This window comes from Camelus ferus, chromosome 26 (assembly GCF_009834535.1).
Source record: "Camelus ferus isolate YT-003-E chromosome 26, BCGSAC_Cfer_1.0, whole genome shotgun sequence".
NCBI lineage: Eukaryota > Metazoa > Chordata > Mammalia > Artiodactyla > Camelidae > Camelus > Camelus ferus.
In genome coordinates, this window is record NC_045721.1 from 2,451,703 (window position 1) to 2,465,395 (window position 13,693).

Sequence of the window (13,693 nt, forward strand, 5' to 3'; positions counted from 1 at the left end):
GCCGACTCTGCGATGGGGGGCGCCCCGCCGCCCCTCGCGGGGACCCACTGGGACCCGCAGGGATACCTCGGCCTTGGCCTTGGCCGGAGAAGGGCCTCCCGTTGCACGCCTGACCCCTAGACCTTAGAAACACGAGCGCCCAGAGGTCCAGAGGCAGCTGGAAATGAATGGGGTGGAGAGGGAGCCGGGTCCCCTGCCTGTCCTTTGTCATCCTCGAAGTCCCCGCGCAGCGAGCTGTGCGTAGTGTCCCCATTTTAGCAACGGGGAAATTGAGGTCTGGGGACTTGTGCTAGACCGAGCATCAAGTGGCAGAGCAGGGCTTCACGCCAGGGCTTCCCGGCGTCAGGGTCCGCTCCGGCTTCCCCCACAGCCCGGCATCGCCCGGCCTCCTCGCTCGACGCCCGAGGCCTGGCAGCTGCGCAGCGAGGTTGTAAGAGGACTCGGGCCTCTGGCTTACACATCTTGTTTCCTGGGTGACAGCTTTAATTGGTTCATTTCATCTCTGCCAGTGGGAGTCTGATGGGGGCACCTGGAGACTGTGTGTGAAACTCTTAACAGCACAACTTTGCAGAAAGAAAAATGAAAGAAGTCCGCTGAAAACCCACAGTGGGGCTCAGGGTTCACTTCTGTTTCTCTGTAGTCAAGAGGGTAAGGCAGGGGCCACACAGGTGTGTGCGGGCTGGTTCTGCCTGTTCTTTTTTCCAGGCCTGTCCTGGGCTCCGAGGAACAGCCAGGCTCTGAGTTTACAGGAAGTTTCAGATGTGGCGGGCAGCCCCCCAACGTCCAGGCAGAGGGCTGCCTGCTGTTCTTGGTCTTCTGGATGGGCTGCCCCACCCTCAGGAAAGGATCTAGACCCTCCCCTGGGCGTTCTGACAGGGACTCTGTCAAAGAAACTGCCTTTGGCCCGAACAAGACCCTTTGGGAGAGAGATACTATCTTAACACTTTTTACAGAAATTGAAAATAGCTCAGTTTCCATTCATCTTTTTAGATGAGAGAATTTTACACTGAAAGACCTTGAAAAAGTCAGCCACGATTTGTCCTGGGAAAACTCAGGCCATCCCAAGCCCCAGAGGAGGTGCGAAGAGGCCCCGGAATCTCCCATCCGGCCTGAAAGCAGACTTTGCCCTGCTCCTGTGTGCAGGCCTGCCGACACTGAGCAGCAGGCTTCCAGCCTCTCCCTCCCCGGACACTGGAGCCCCCTCGGCTGCGTGTCTACTTCTACATCCGTATGGCCTCACTCAGGAATGGCAAGTTTAATAATAGTCTGGGAGTCTCAGGTAACCAAGGACTCACCTCCCTTTTCGGACGAGCAGCCCTGATAAGAACTTGAGTCTCAGGAGGAATTCCATTCCCTTCCACTTACTTCCTCCTGTGGTGAGGGCTGTAGCGGGCACAGCCTCTGAGCACAGGCAGAAGGCTCTCTCTGGCCAGAGCTGACCTGGAGAGGAGTCTCTGGGCACTAGAACTTGACCGGTGGGGCAGCACAGCTCAGGGGTGAAGAGCAAGACCCCAGAGACAGGCTACTTAGATTCAAATCCTGGCCACACCAGGATTAGCTGTGTGACCCTGGACAGGATGCTTAACTTCTCTGTGACTCACGACCTCATCTGTGCAGAAGAGACAGTAAAAGTCCCTGCCTCCGGAGATTACTGGGAGGAGCCAATGGATTAGTTTACGCAGAGCTTAAAACATAGGAAGGGTTTTTGAAAGGTAACTTATTTTGTTCTGAGAGGAAGTTCAGGGACATCGCATGGGTTAACCTGCCGGGATGTGGACCAGGGATCCAGCGAAATGCGTGCAACCCCTCCTCCACTCACTGCTGGCATTCACAATTTTCTCATGGGTAAAATTAGATTAAAATGAAGCTCAAGATGAGGCGGGGGCCAAGACACAAGTGGGCAGGCTTGGTGGGGCGCTCAGAGCGGTGACAGCTTTCAGTGACAGTACGGGGTTTAGAGCCATTGCGGACTGCTTTGTGAGCACAGTGAGCAGCCTTCTCTAGCTGGTCCTCAGTCCTCTCACAGGGAGGCCTCTCTGAGGCTGTCCCGCAGGGTCGTGCCACTCAGGGAGGGATGGGGCACTCAGGGAGGGCCAGGGACTCTGCTCCAAATTATCTGAGCCCAGAAAGAGTCTGCTTAGTATTTTGTCATTAGTGTTGATTTTCTGATTGGCATTTATTCAGATAAATATTCTTACTGGAACATATTGGATTCTTTTGACTCTCTGCCCTGCTGGGTTACAGACTGTTCCTAGACATGCCAGGAAGCAGTACCTAGGACAGGTCATTGAGCTGGAGGTAACTGAGTTAGAGGGATGAGCAGCTGGGGCTCGGAAGAACAAGAGTGGGTCTCATGTTCCAAAGAGGGCCATTTGCCCCGTAGTTTAAGTGTCCCCCGGCACCTAGAAGGTGCTCACTGTGTGCTTGTGGAATGGACAGTAGGTATGTGCATTATAACTCTGTCACTTTGTTTTTCAAATAAGGGGGCAGGAAACCTATATTCAGAATTTTTATTCTGTCTGCCCAGCAGGATCCTGGACTTGAGCTAGGACCTTCGGAAATATGTTGTAGAATTAAACTGAATGGAGTGACTCCATTATAATCTGCAATCCACCTATACGATACCCCCAGGATCCTGCTTCCATCGTGACTACTTTATGCCCAGAGAAGACTCAAAAGAAAATGACAAGGCCTTAGCAATTGAACTTCATCTCTAAGTTTATTTTTACTATCAGTTTTTTCATCAGGGAAGGGAAGGATGGGGACTCCATGATTCCTTTCTGGACTCCTGTCTTGGCCTCTATGCAGTGCTCAGGGTCAAAGCCAGGACCTGTCTAGGGACCCTTTCTCTGCTGTGGATTCACTGTTTCATTGAAAAAGGCATGGGGCCCCTCCCAGGCCCTACATCTGTCAGGTTTGAATTTGCTGAGAACGCACCTTGGGGTCAAGGGCGGTAAAAAGGCGTCAGCTTGATTCAGGGAGTCCTGGGCTGAATCCCAGAGTGTGACGTAATGCAAAACTTGGGCAAGTTATTAACCTCTCCAAACCTTGCTTTTGTCACCCCTAAAATGGGGATGAAAATAATTATACCAACCATGTGGGTCATGATCAGGATTAAAAGATAGAATGTTGGTGATACACTTGCTTATTGATTGATGTTAGTGTTATAATTTCATGATTCTGTTATCCACACGACGGAGATTATGTAGCCTTCCTTAGCCTCGTCAAGATGAGGCTTCCCTGCCCTTTATGTATTTGCTTGTCTGTCTGTCGTAAATAGTCCCCTTTGCTCCCTAGATTCGGTGCTTTGAACAGTGACAGTGTCACTAGTTGGTATGGCATCTATTTTTATCCACCATTCTTAGGTTTTCATCCCCAGTCCTATTACTGTGCTGCAGAAGATAGCTTGGATAGATGGGAGATGGGTCTCTCTCTTTCTCTCATACTCATCATTCTTGGGGAAGAATATACTATTTTTCCCAACAGCTGAATCCAGACAGACTTTCTGAATCAGCAAGCACAAATAGATATTTTCAGAGGAACTCAACTTTGAGTCTGATTTCTTTGGGAACCCAGCTCATAGGGAACCAACAGATTGATCCTCATTCCTGAAATATCTCCTCTCCCACAGCTGCCTCCCCAAGGAGCCTGGGGACATTCGGTGCCCTGTGTTTTAGGCGAAGAGAGGTCTTGGCTTGGCAGAGACTTCATGCTTTGAAGGATTCAAAAGAGACAGGAGATGTGGTTCCCTGCCCCCCAAAAAAACAATTTGGCCAGGGAGATAAGACTTGCAAAAATCAAATAAGTAGAGAAAGATGTATTTAAAAGGCATGTGACAAATCAGCCTCTTGGTCCTAGTTTTAAAGATGGTAAATAATGAGTGTCCGGGAGCAACATTATAGAGGTGCTAAGAGCTGAGGGGACATTGAAGCAAGGCGAGATTAGACTTGATGAACTAGGGGGCTTCAGGGTCCTGGAATAGTCAGGGTGTGGGCCTGGAGGAGATAGAGCATGGGGATGCCTAGGGGGACCCGGAGGGAGGAGGGAAGAGGAAAGGGCCCTCCTGCCACGCAGGGAGCCTGGAGATCCACGGGTGTCATGAACTGGGAGACTCAGAGCTTGGGTTTGAGCGGATGTAGCAGGGACCGTGTGGGCCTGGAGTCGGGGTGGGACATCCCCGAGGTGTGGGGTTGGCGGGGCGTTCTGGAGCAGTGGTGGGGGCCTGAGGTGGCCGGGGACCTGGGGCCAGGGCAGCCCTCCGGTGTGAAGGTCTCCGAAGCTGGAGAATCTTTTCTGTCCTGGATTAACTGTTCAGTTGGCAAGGGCGTGCAGCCCCGCTTTGGGGAGAGGAGGTCAGGGTTTAATTGTAGAACATAGTTGGAGATCATTGGCTATAGATTTCGAGTCCTCTGTGTTTAGGAACAATTGTCCTTAACGTGTATTAGTTCTCTGTGGCTGCTGTAACAAATGACCACAAATATGGTGGCTTAAAATAAGAGAAATTTCTTCTCCCATTTTCTGGAGGCCAGAGGTCTGAAGTCGAGGTGTTGGCAGAGCTGGGCTCCCTCGGGTGGCCCTGGGGGAGAATCTGTTCTTTGCCTTTTCCAGCTTCTGCTGGTGGCCGGCTTCCTTGGCTTGTGGCTGCATCACTCTGATCTCTGTCTCGTGCGTGTGTGTGTGTGTGTGTGTGTGTGTGTGTGTTCTTCTGCTTTTCATAAGGACACTTGTCATTGGATTTAGGGCCAACCTAGGTAATCTAGGACAATCTCATCTCAAGACCCATGACACAATTACAACTGCAAAGACTCTTTCCAAATAAGGTCCCAGTCGCAGGTACCAGGAATGAGGATGCAGACAGGTCTTTGGGGACCACCATTCAGCACCCTGCAGTGTGTTCTCCAAGGAGGGACCACAAAGGAAGGAGATGGTGCCTCAGGTGGATCTTTGGAGGAATGGCACTGCCTGCTTCCCACGTGGCCTGTCACATGACCACTGTCACCTGTGAAACTCACCCTGAGTGCACACCACGTGCAAGCATTGCTCTCGGCGCTTGTGCCGATGTGATCATTGCAACAATATATGATATTTCCCTTCAGCCTCATAGCCAGGGAATGAGAAAGGCCTTGCCCTCCCTGGCTTACAGATAAGGACACCTTATCTGGGGGAGCTAAGGTGCCTGTGGACCGAAGGGTCCCCCAGATGCAGGGGAGCTGCTCAGAGCCCCCTGCATTGGTCTGTCCTGGGGGACCTGGTTTCATCCCCAGCTCCCACTGCCTCTAACACAAACCAGTGTCCTGGGCGGAGTCTGGATGTGCCTGTGTAAGTCTGAGCCACGGCTGCAGGTTCTTTACTCTCATTCAGGAAAGCTGACGAGGGTCACCGGCCAGGTAAAGCAACAGGGCATGGAGGTCAGGTTCACAGTTTCAGAGCCAGACTGCCTGTGCTTGAGCCCGGCTGTTCCTCTTCCCTGCTGTGTGACCCTGCGCAAGTCACTTGGGCTCTCTGTGCCTCACTTCCCACATCTATAAAATGGGGACCGCAATTGTACTCGCCTCTTGGGGATTTTTTTAATGGGGACTAAATGCATCTGTGCGTGTGTGTGAGAGAGAGATAATGGCTCTCAGCACTCAGTAAGTGCTCTGTGCTGTTTACTTAAAAACAAAACCACAAAAGAGCAGTGAAGAACACGTGTTTGGCTCCCATGGCACCTCCTCTGTGACTCAGTGGGGCCAGGCACTGTGATCTGGGCTCCTCAGGAAGGCAGAGCCCTGGGAAACATCCAGGCAGAGAGACGCCAGGCCTGCTGAGCATCACTGTGGAACAGGATCCCTCTCCAAGGCTGGTCCCGCCCGGGTCCTAGCCAAGAACGCTGGCTCATTAAAAACACCCAAAGGAAGGGAGGCTGGGATCTGAAGGCAGCCCCTCCACGTGGGCCGACAGCCATCCTGCCAGGGGCTCCAGGCCCCTACACACCTGGCTCCCATGGTGGGCACCCTAACGGGAGGGCTGTGGCCGCAACCCTGGCCCTTCCCCGCAGCCCTGGGCTGGAATGGACCACGAGATTATGCCCACACAGACACACTCACAGCTGCTCTTCCTTCTCACAGGCCGATGCTGCTACCAGCTTTCTGAGAGCAGCGAGATCAGGTAACTTGGACAAAGCGCTGGACCACCTGCGGAATGGGGTAGACATCAACACCTGTAACCAGGTAAGCGGGAGGCGGACGGGCACACGGTCTCTGAAGAGCGGCTCTTGCTTGTTGCCACTTCTGAAAGCTTTCATCTGCCTCTATTAACCTTTTCCCAGTGGCCACAAAAAATCCCCCAGGGCTTCCACCTGCTAAGGGCGCGACCCTAGTGTTTGTAGCCCAGGGCTACAAACGGAGAAGGGCCGGTGCCTGAGGAGCATGGGCCGCGCCTGGCTCCATCCCCTGCGGCCTCTCCCCTTAGAAGTCGAGCTGGTCCCTGCTGTGGTCTCAGAATGTGTGGCCTTTGAGAGTAGGCGGGAGGAAGGGCCTTTAAAGGAGGCTGTGTCAGCGGTGACATTCATCTCCTTTGTCCACCAGCAGCCTTTGTGGGTTTGCCGCTGGGCTGAGAAGGAAATAGCGCCGAGGATGCTCTGTCGGGTGCTGACGGAGGCTGAGAACAGCGCAGCCGAAACGGCCTCTGGATGTTTTTGGTTCTAAGTGACAGGGCTTAGTTTGGGGAGGGGGTGGGGAGGAAACTGAATGTGTGCAGGACAGAGTGGAGGACAGAGAGTCGGGTTCGGGGCCCAGGATCAAGGAGCTGACTGAATAGGGAGGAACTCACTCCCCAGAAAGAGGATGGGGTCGGGCTGGGGCTGGGATGGAATGACTTGTTTTGTTTGTTTCTGCCCGTCGGTTAAATTGTTCAGGTACCCAGCTGATTCCGTTTCCAATTTAGAATACATTCCCCAATTGTGCCTTTTGACAAAACCATTTTAACCCTTGAAAAATGGTTTTTAATTGGGGTGAAAAGCACATAATATAGAATTAACCATCTTAAGCATTTTTAGAAATAGATTTGTATTGAAGTGTAGTCAATTTACAACCTTGTGTGAATTTCTCCATCTAAAGTATTTGTAAGTGTACAGTTCAGTGTACCATCCATGCCCGGAACTCTTTTCATCTTGTAGGACTGAAACTCTATACCCATTAAACCATAACTCCCTCTTCCTGCCTCCCCCAGCCCCTGGCCACCACCCTTCGACTTTCTGTCGCTAGGAATCTGACAGCTTCAGGTACTTCAAATCAGTGGGCTCGTACAGCATTTATCTTAGTTTGCGCAGGACGACGTCCTCACCATCCAGCCACGTTGCACTGGACTGGAAGACTTTTACAAGCCAGCAGGGCAAACACCTGGAATGCAGTTTAGTGTCCCCTGGCCCCTCAGCCTCTCTTCCCTGCCCCTCCACTCTGCTTAAGATGCACAGAATCACTTGCCAAGACCCCCTTTTGGATTCAGTTGGTCTTTTGTGTAAATCCACAGCTGAAATATCAGAGAGGATGAAGCAGAGAGGTGTGTGATGGGAAACAGAAGTAGGTGTGTGATACCCGCAGACGCCATGGCAGTGAACTTCGGTGGGGAGACAAGCGTGTGGATGGACTTGGGGATGCAAACGAGATGGGGAGGAGCAATCCCCCTCCCTTTTTTCACCCCCCCCAATATTCCAGTGCGCATGCGTCCACAGACCTAAGGATGTTCACGGTGAGGCTAAGGAAACACACAGAGGTAGAGGTCGCCTTTGGAGAGATTGAGACTCTGAATCCACTTCTTTCCTGGGAAGAGACAGTAGGAGCAAAGTCTGAGGGTCAAGCGAGGGTTCAGAGGGCTGGGGAGAGGGGCTCCGTGTGAACAACATGCCTAGGAACAGCTGTGTGAGCTGTCCTGTTGTCCCCGGCCCCCCGGAAGGGCACGCAGTCCTGGGCAGGAGGGATGCGAGCCCGGCTTCCTCTGTTCAGGCCGTGGCATCAGAGGCACAGCTGAGCATCTCTCTGCTGTGCGGCTCCCACTTGAGAAAAACAAGCCTCTCCGAGGCCTTCCCAGGGTTAAGACGCCAGCTCTCAAGTCCATTTAGCGGAAATGGGGGCTACTGCACTTAAGCCCTGAGCCAGAGCTGGTCTCCTGAGTGAAACTGAAAGATTCCGAGGACACTGGGACTGGCTCTAATTGGGCTGCTGGTGGTGAGGCCCTGGGTGCGACCGGCCTGCCCCTCTGCCGTCCCTCCCGGGGCACCGCCTCCGTTCATCCTGGGGTCCACAAGCACCAAGGCGGTATTTGCGCTCCACTGACACCGTTTCCAATGGGCTTAGTGCCAGAGGAAACCACTCACTGCTGCAGGCGAGGAGGTAACTTCAAGAGGAGAGGAAGGGATCTCACGGTGCAAAGCCCCTCCTGCTGGTTTGGTCCCAAGGCTCCTCCCCCAGCTCCTTCCCCAGATCAGGGCCCCGCGGGTCTTATCCTGTGCTGTGTGTCTGCTGTGGGGCCGGAGCTGCAGACACCGCCCCAGGACTCCCTGCATCACCGGGAGCCTCCTTCTGGTTTTACGGGGCAGTGAGGCGGTTCGGCTTTGGCCCTGGGTGGAGAGTATTGGGGGAGGATGCCAGGGGGCGGGCAAGCTTACCCTAAGTTAACGCGAGCACCACAGGACGGTGCCCTTGCTCTGTGATGCGCACAGCCGTCTTCCTTCCCGGATGAGAACTGTTTCTCTTTAAAACAGGCGCTCATTGTTTTAAGAAGCTAAAAACAGGCTCTTGTCCTGGGGTCATGGCTTGAGAATTTGCTTTGGAGCCAGTGGACTGTGATAGCAGTAAAACAGCAAATGCTGCTCCTTATGTAAGTAACACACTTTCAGATAGTATGTTTTGTGGCAAGAATTGGAGCCGTTTGCCATCATAGGAAGTAATTACTCTAAGTGGTGTGAGAAGAGGCTTATATAAGCGACATCTGAATAATCAGGGCAGCTTCCTTATTGCATAGATGGTGTGTGCTGATTTCTATCATCATTATTACATTTAGAGAATCTTTAAGAACAAATCCACACGTAAGGACACACAAAGACACATGCAAATGCCAGTATCTCTAGATGGATGCCCGCTTTTTAAATTTACGCTAGCATTTTTCAAGCTTCAGGCTCATGTAGCTGATGTCTTTGTGTACACCTCCTTGAGGCGTAGAGCTGTGCTTTAGCTATGTAATAGTTAAAAAATAAAGTCGTCGTCCTCATCCTCTGTGAACTGTAGTCCACGGACTGCGAGAATGATTAGTCAAATAATCATACAAATGGTGGGGGTAGGGTATAGCTCAAGCGGTAGCGCACAGCTCAGCATGCACGAGGTCCTGGGTTCAATCCCCAGTCCCTCCTCTAAAAATACATAAATAAACCTAATTACTTAGCCCTCCACCCCCCGCCAAAAAAAAAAAAAAATCACACAAAGACATGCAGACTAGACGGCAGAAAGTTTTATGAGAAAATAAAAGAGGGACCTGACATAGGGTTGGAGGTGAGAGACGGCTACCAAGAGAGAGAGATGTTGAGCTAAGGGATGCGTTGAGGTTAATGAGGTTGAGGTTGGGGTTGAGGTTGGGGTAGGGGGGAACATTCTGGAAGTACAGAACAGCCTGTGTCAGGTCCCCGAGGCAGAGAAAAGCCCTGAGAGTTTAGGGGAGGCCAGAGTGGCTGCAGGCGGAGGAAAGAGGGACCAGATGAGGCCAGAGAGGTGACCTTGGGGCTGTGCTGGACCTCAGAGGCAGGGACGATGGTCACAACTGGGTCATCCCGCCCCAAGGCTGCGCGATGTGCGCACGCGTGTGATTCCGACTGCGCACGCGTTAACCCCGCGGTTGCCGGTGGGGGAGAAGGGTCTGCGGGAGGGTCCAGGGCGGCAGGGGTTGGGGGTACTGACCCCGAGGAACGGAGGTATCTCAGCATTTGACAACCTGCCCAGCTGTATCAGCTCGTCCTGGGAGAGCATCCACCCTGCTTGCAGAGGCCGTGTTAAGGATTCTGATCTTTAAACTGAGCCGAGAGGAGCTGACCACAGCAATAAGCACCGGAGTGACGTGGCCACAGGTGTGCTTTAAAGGGTCACACTGCCCACTGTGGACAGGACAGGTGGAAGGGCCGGTTATGAGATGCTGGCCATAGTCCAGGAGAGACACTTGGTCTCTTGGATAAAGGTCGTGGCTGTGGAGATGGTTGGGGGTGGGGGGTGCGGCAGGAAAGGAGACTTCAGGAGGGACCCTCAGATGCCTGGCTTGTGCAGGGGTGGAGGGCGGCACCAGTCGCCGGGACATGACCTGGGAGGGGGCGTGGTCAGTATGTGAGGAGGCCGGAGCAGAGCTGTGTGTCTGAGGAATCCAGTGAAGGTATATAGTAAGCAATCGGATATTTGAGCCTGGAACTCAGATTAGAGGTCCAACCCAAAGACAGATATTTGGAAGTCATTCAGCACTCGAGGAAGGCAAATGCTAGCTGATGAGAACAGGGCCGAGAGGCGCGTTGAATCTAATCCCTGGGTGTCTTCACGGGGGCCATTCCACACGTATGTATGAAACACCTCGCCTGTGCCAGGTACTATTCTAGGCGCTGAGCAAGGCACACAAAAGAGACAAAGTCTGTGCCCTCGTGACACTGATAGCTGGTGAAGAAGACAGACAATAAGCAAGAAGATGAGAAAATGTATAATGCCAGCTAATGAGACATCTCATGGAGGACAGAGGGAAAGGGGCCTGTTTTAGAGGGTAGTTCAGGAAGGCCTCTCTAAGGGGATGACTTAGAAAGAAGTAAGGGAGAACATGTGATTTCTGGAGATGAGCATTCCTGGAGGAGTGGGATGTGCAAAGGCCCTGGGGCAGTACAGGGCTTGGTTTGTTTGGGGAAGCACAAGCGGAACAGCATGGCTGCAGAGGAAGGATGGAACAGAGGAGTGGTAGGCAGGGAGGTGGGAGAGATTGCTGGGGCCAAATCTTGGTGGGCTTTCAGGCCATGGCAAGGACCTGGATTTTGCTCCAGGGGTGATGGGAAGCCATTGGAAGGTACTCAATCTAAGTTAGTTTTTTAAGTGATCACTCTGCCTGCTGTATGGAGAATTGGTTTGGGGCACAGGGACAGGAGCAGGGAGACTGGCGAGGAGGATGAGGCAGTGGACCAGGTAGATTTGGGAGGGAGCCCTGAATAAAGGGGAGATAGTGGCGGCGGTGAAGCCAGGCTTGCAGTGTGTTGTCGTGGCTGTGGTGGTCTCAGCACCCATGACACAGGGCACGTGGGAGCCAGGGGCCCTCCCTCAGCCCAAGACCGTGCCATTATTGTCACTGCAGCCACCACATGACAGTGGGCTGATTGATTCATGTCTTGGCTCAAAAGCCATTCTTTTTAAAATTTTTTTTTTAACTGAAGTATAGTTGGTTTATAGAGCTGTGTTAAGTTCTGGTGTACAGCCTACTGATTCAGTTACACGTATATATATATTCCTTTTCATATTTTTTCATTATAGGCTATTACAAGGTATTGAATATAGTTCCCTGTGCTGTACAGCAGGGCCTTGTGGTTTCTCTATTTTATGTATAGTAATTAGTATGTGCAAAACCTGGAACCCCCAATTTAATCCCTCCACCCCTACCTTCCCCCTGGTAACCGTAAGTTTGTTTTCTATGTCTGTGAGTCTGTTTCTGTTTGTAAATAAGTTCATTTGTGTCATTTTTTTAGATTCTGCATGTAAGTAATGTCGTTTGGTATTTTTTTTTCCTCTTTCTGGCTTACTTAGTATGACAATCTGCAGTTCCATCCATGTTGCTGCAAATGACATTATTTTATTCTTTTGTGTGGCTGAGTAGTATTTCATTGTGTATATTTACCGCAGCTTCTTTATCCAGTCATCTGTTGTTGGACACTTAGGTTGCTCCCATGTCTTGGCTATGGTAAATAGTGCTGCTATGAACATTGGGGGGCATGTGTCTTTTTGAATTAGAGTTTCCCTATTTCTGGATATATGCCCAGGAGTGGGATTACTAGATCATAGGGTAAGTCTGTTTGTAGTTTTTTGTGGAATCTCCATACCGTTTTCCATAATGGCTGCACCAAACTGCATTCCCACCAGCAGTGCAGGAGGGTTCCCTTTTCTCCACAGCCTCTCCAGCATTTGTCATTTGTGGACTTTTGAATGATGGCCATTCTGACTGGTGTGAGCTGATACCTCATTGTAGTTTTGCTTTGCATTTCTCTGACAATTAGCGATATTGAGCATTTTTCCCTGTGCCTGTTGGCCATTTGTATGTTTTCATTGGAGAAATGTTTGTTTAGGTCTTCTGCCCATTTTTGGATTGGGTTGTTTGGGTTGTTTGTTACTGAGTTGTATCAAAAGCCATCGTGAAGACACAGTGATCCCCAAACCCTGAAGTGGAATCCCCCTGCAGTCACTCAGACGCTCTCACAGCTCAGCCGTGTCCGACCATACAGCGTGATGACGTCAAGCACGCCTTAGCTGTCCTAGGATGGATAAGATGCTAAGTGACCTGGGGGTGAAGTCCATGGCTGCTTCTGCTCCACAGCACCCAGCATCCGATGCGTCATAGAGTCGGTGGTCAATACTGGATTGAATAAAGTATCCGTGATGAAGCAGATATTAATGTCAGTGTCATATCTCCAATTTCCAGAATTATTGCAAGATTCTTGTATCAAATCAAGATATTTTATTATGACGGTCATAACAATAAAAAGAAAACAGTACTTTCTGGGATGAGCTAATTGACCTCACACAGTTAGCAGTTAGCCAAATAAAAAGAGAACAAGAGGAGAGAGAGTCAGAACCTCTGTTCTCCTGAATTCCTAGAATTGTGGGGTCACCATGGATACTCCACTGGGAGGTGCCAGCTGTTAAGTCCGGGGGGTGGAAAGCCTCACTGTTTTAGGTTTCTGTTCTGTTCTTGTGATGCTGACAAACCCAGGCTCACTGGCCTTCCTGGTAGGAATAAAGTTACTTAAGACCCTCGGAGAAAATTTCACTCCAACCAGAGAAGCCTTGTGGTCAGCAGCACTGGCTTAAAGCATAGAGTTAGAAGGGAGGTGTCCTGGGGCATCCTCTATCTTAGAGCATCCTCTGTCCCCGTAGTCTGTCTGATCTTCTCCATGGTACTTACTTCTGCCTGACTCACCGTGTGTCTCTTCATTACGCTCTGTCTTCTCCGCTAAAATGGAGGCACCTCACAGGGAGAGGACTTTGCTTTATTCAGTGCTCCTTGTCAGGATTCTGCACAGCACACAGTAGGTGCTCATAAATTCAGTTGGTAGCTGTTCAGTCTGTAACCACTAATGATTAAAGCTTACGTATTTGATGTTTAGCCCAGGTAGGATGTCCAGCTAAGCACTGTCATATTTTTTTTTTTTTTTTTTTATTCTGGGAGACGAAAGGATTTATCACTGGCGGCAAGTAAGGAGAACGTCAGGGACCTTTCCCAAAGCCGTGTCTCCCCAGACAGCAAAACTGGGGAAGTTTTAAGCCAAGGTTTCATGCATATTCATGGAGGGGCGTGGGCAGGGCAGTGATCGACGGAGTCCGGGCTTTAGTTGATTGAAGCATCAGAAAGGGTCAACATCATCATCCCTTGGGTTCCAGTGGATCTGGTGGGTTCCAGTTAAACCCGAGGAGGGCTTCCAATTCTAAGCACTGTCACT

The 13,693-nt window shown here is 51.2% G+C and overlaps 1 protein-coding gene across 1 annotated transcript in view; it reads left to right on the plus strand.

Moving 5' to 3' along the window:
- ANK1 (ankyrin 1) overlaps positions 1-13,693 on the plus strand; it is a 192,925-nt gene that overhangs the window by 96,343 nt on the left and 82,889 nt on the right. The window contains 1 exon segment of the mRNA XM_032468775.1: positions 6,108-6,209. Within this exon segment, the coding sequence (XP_032324666.1) occupies positions 6,108-6,209 (102 nt within the window).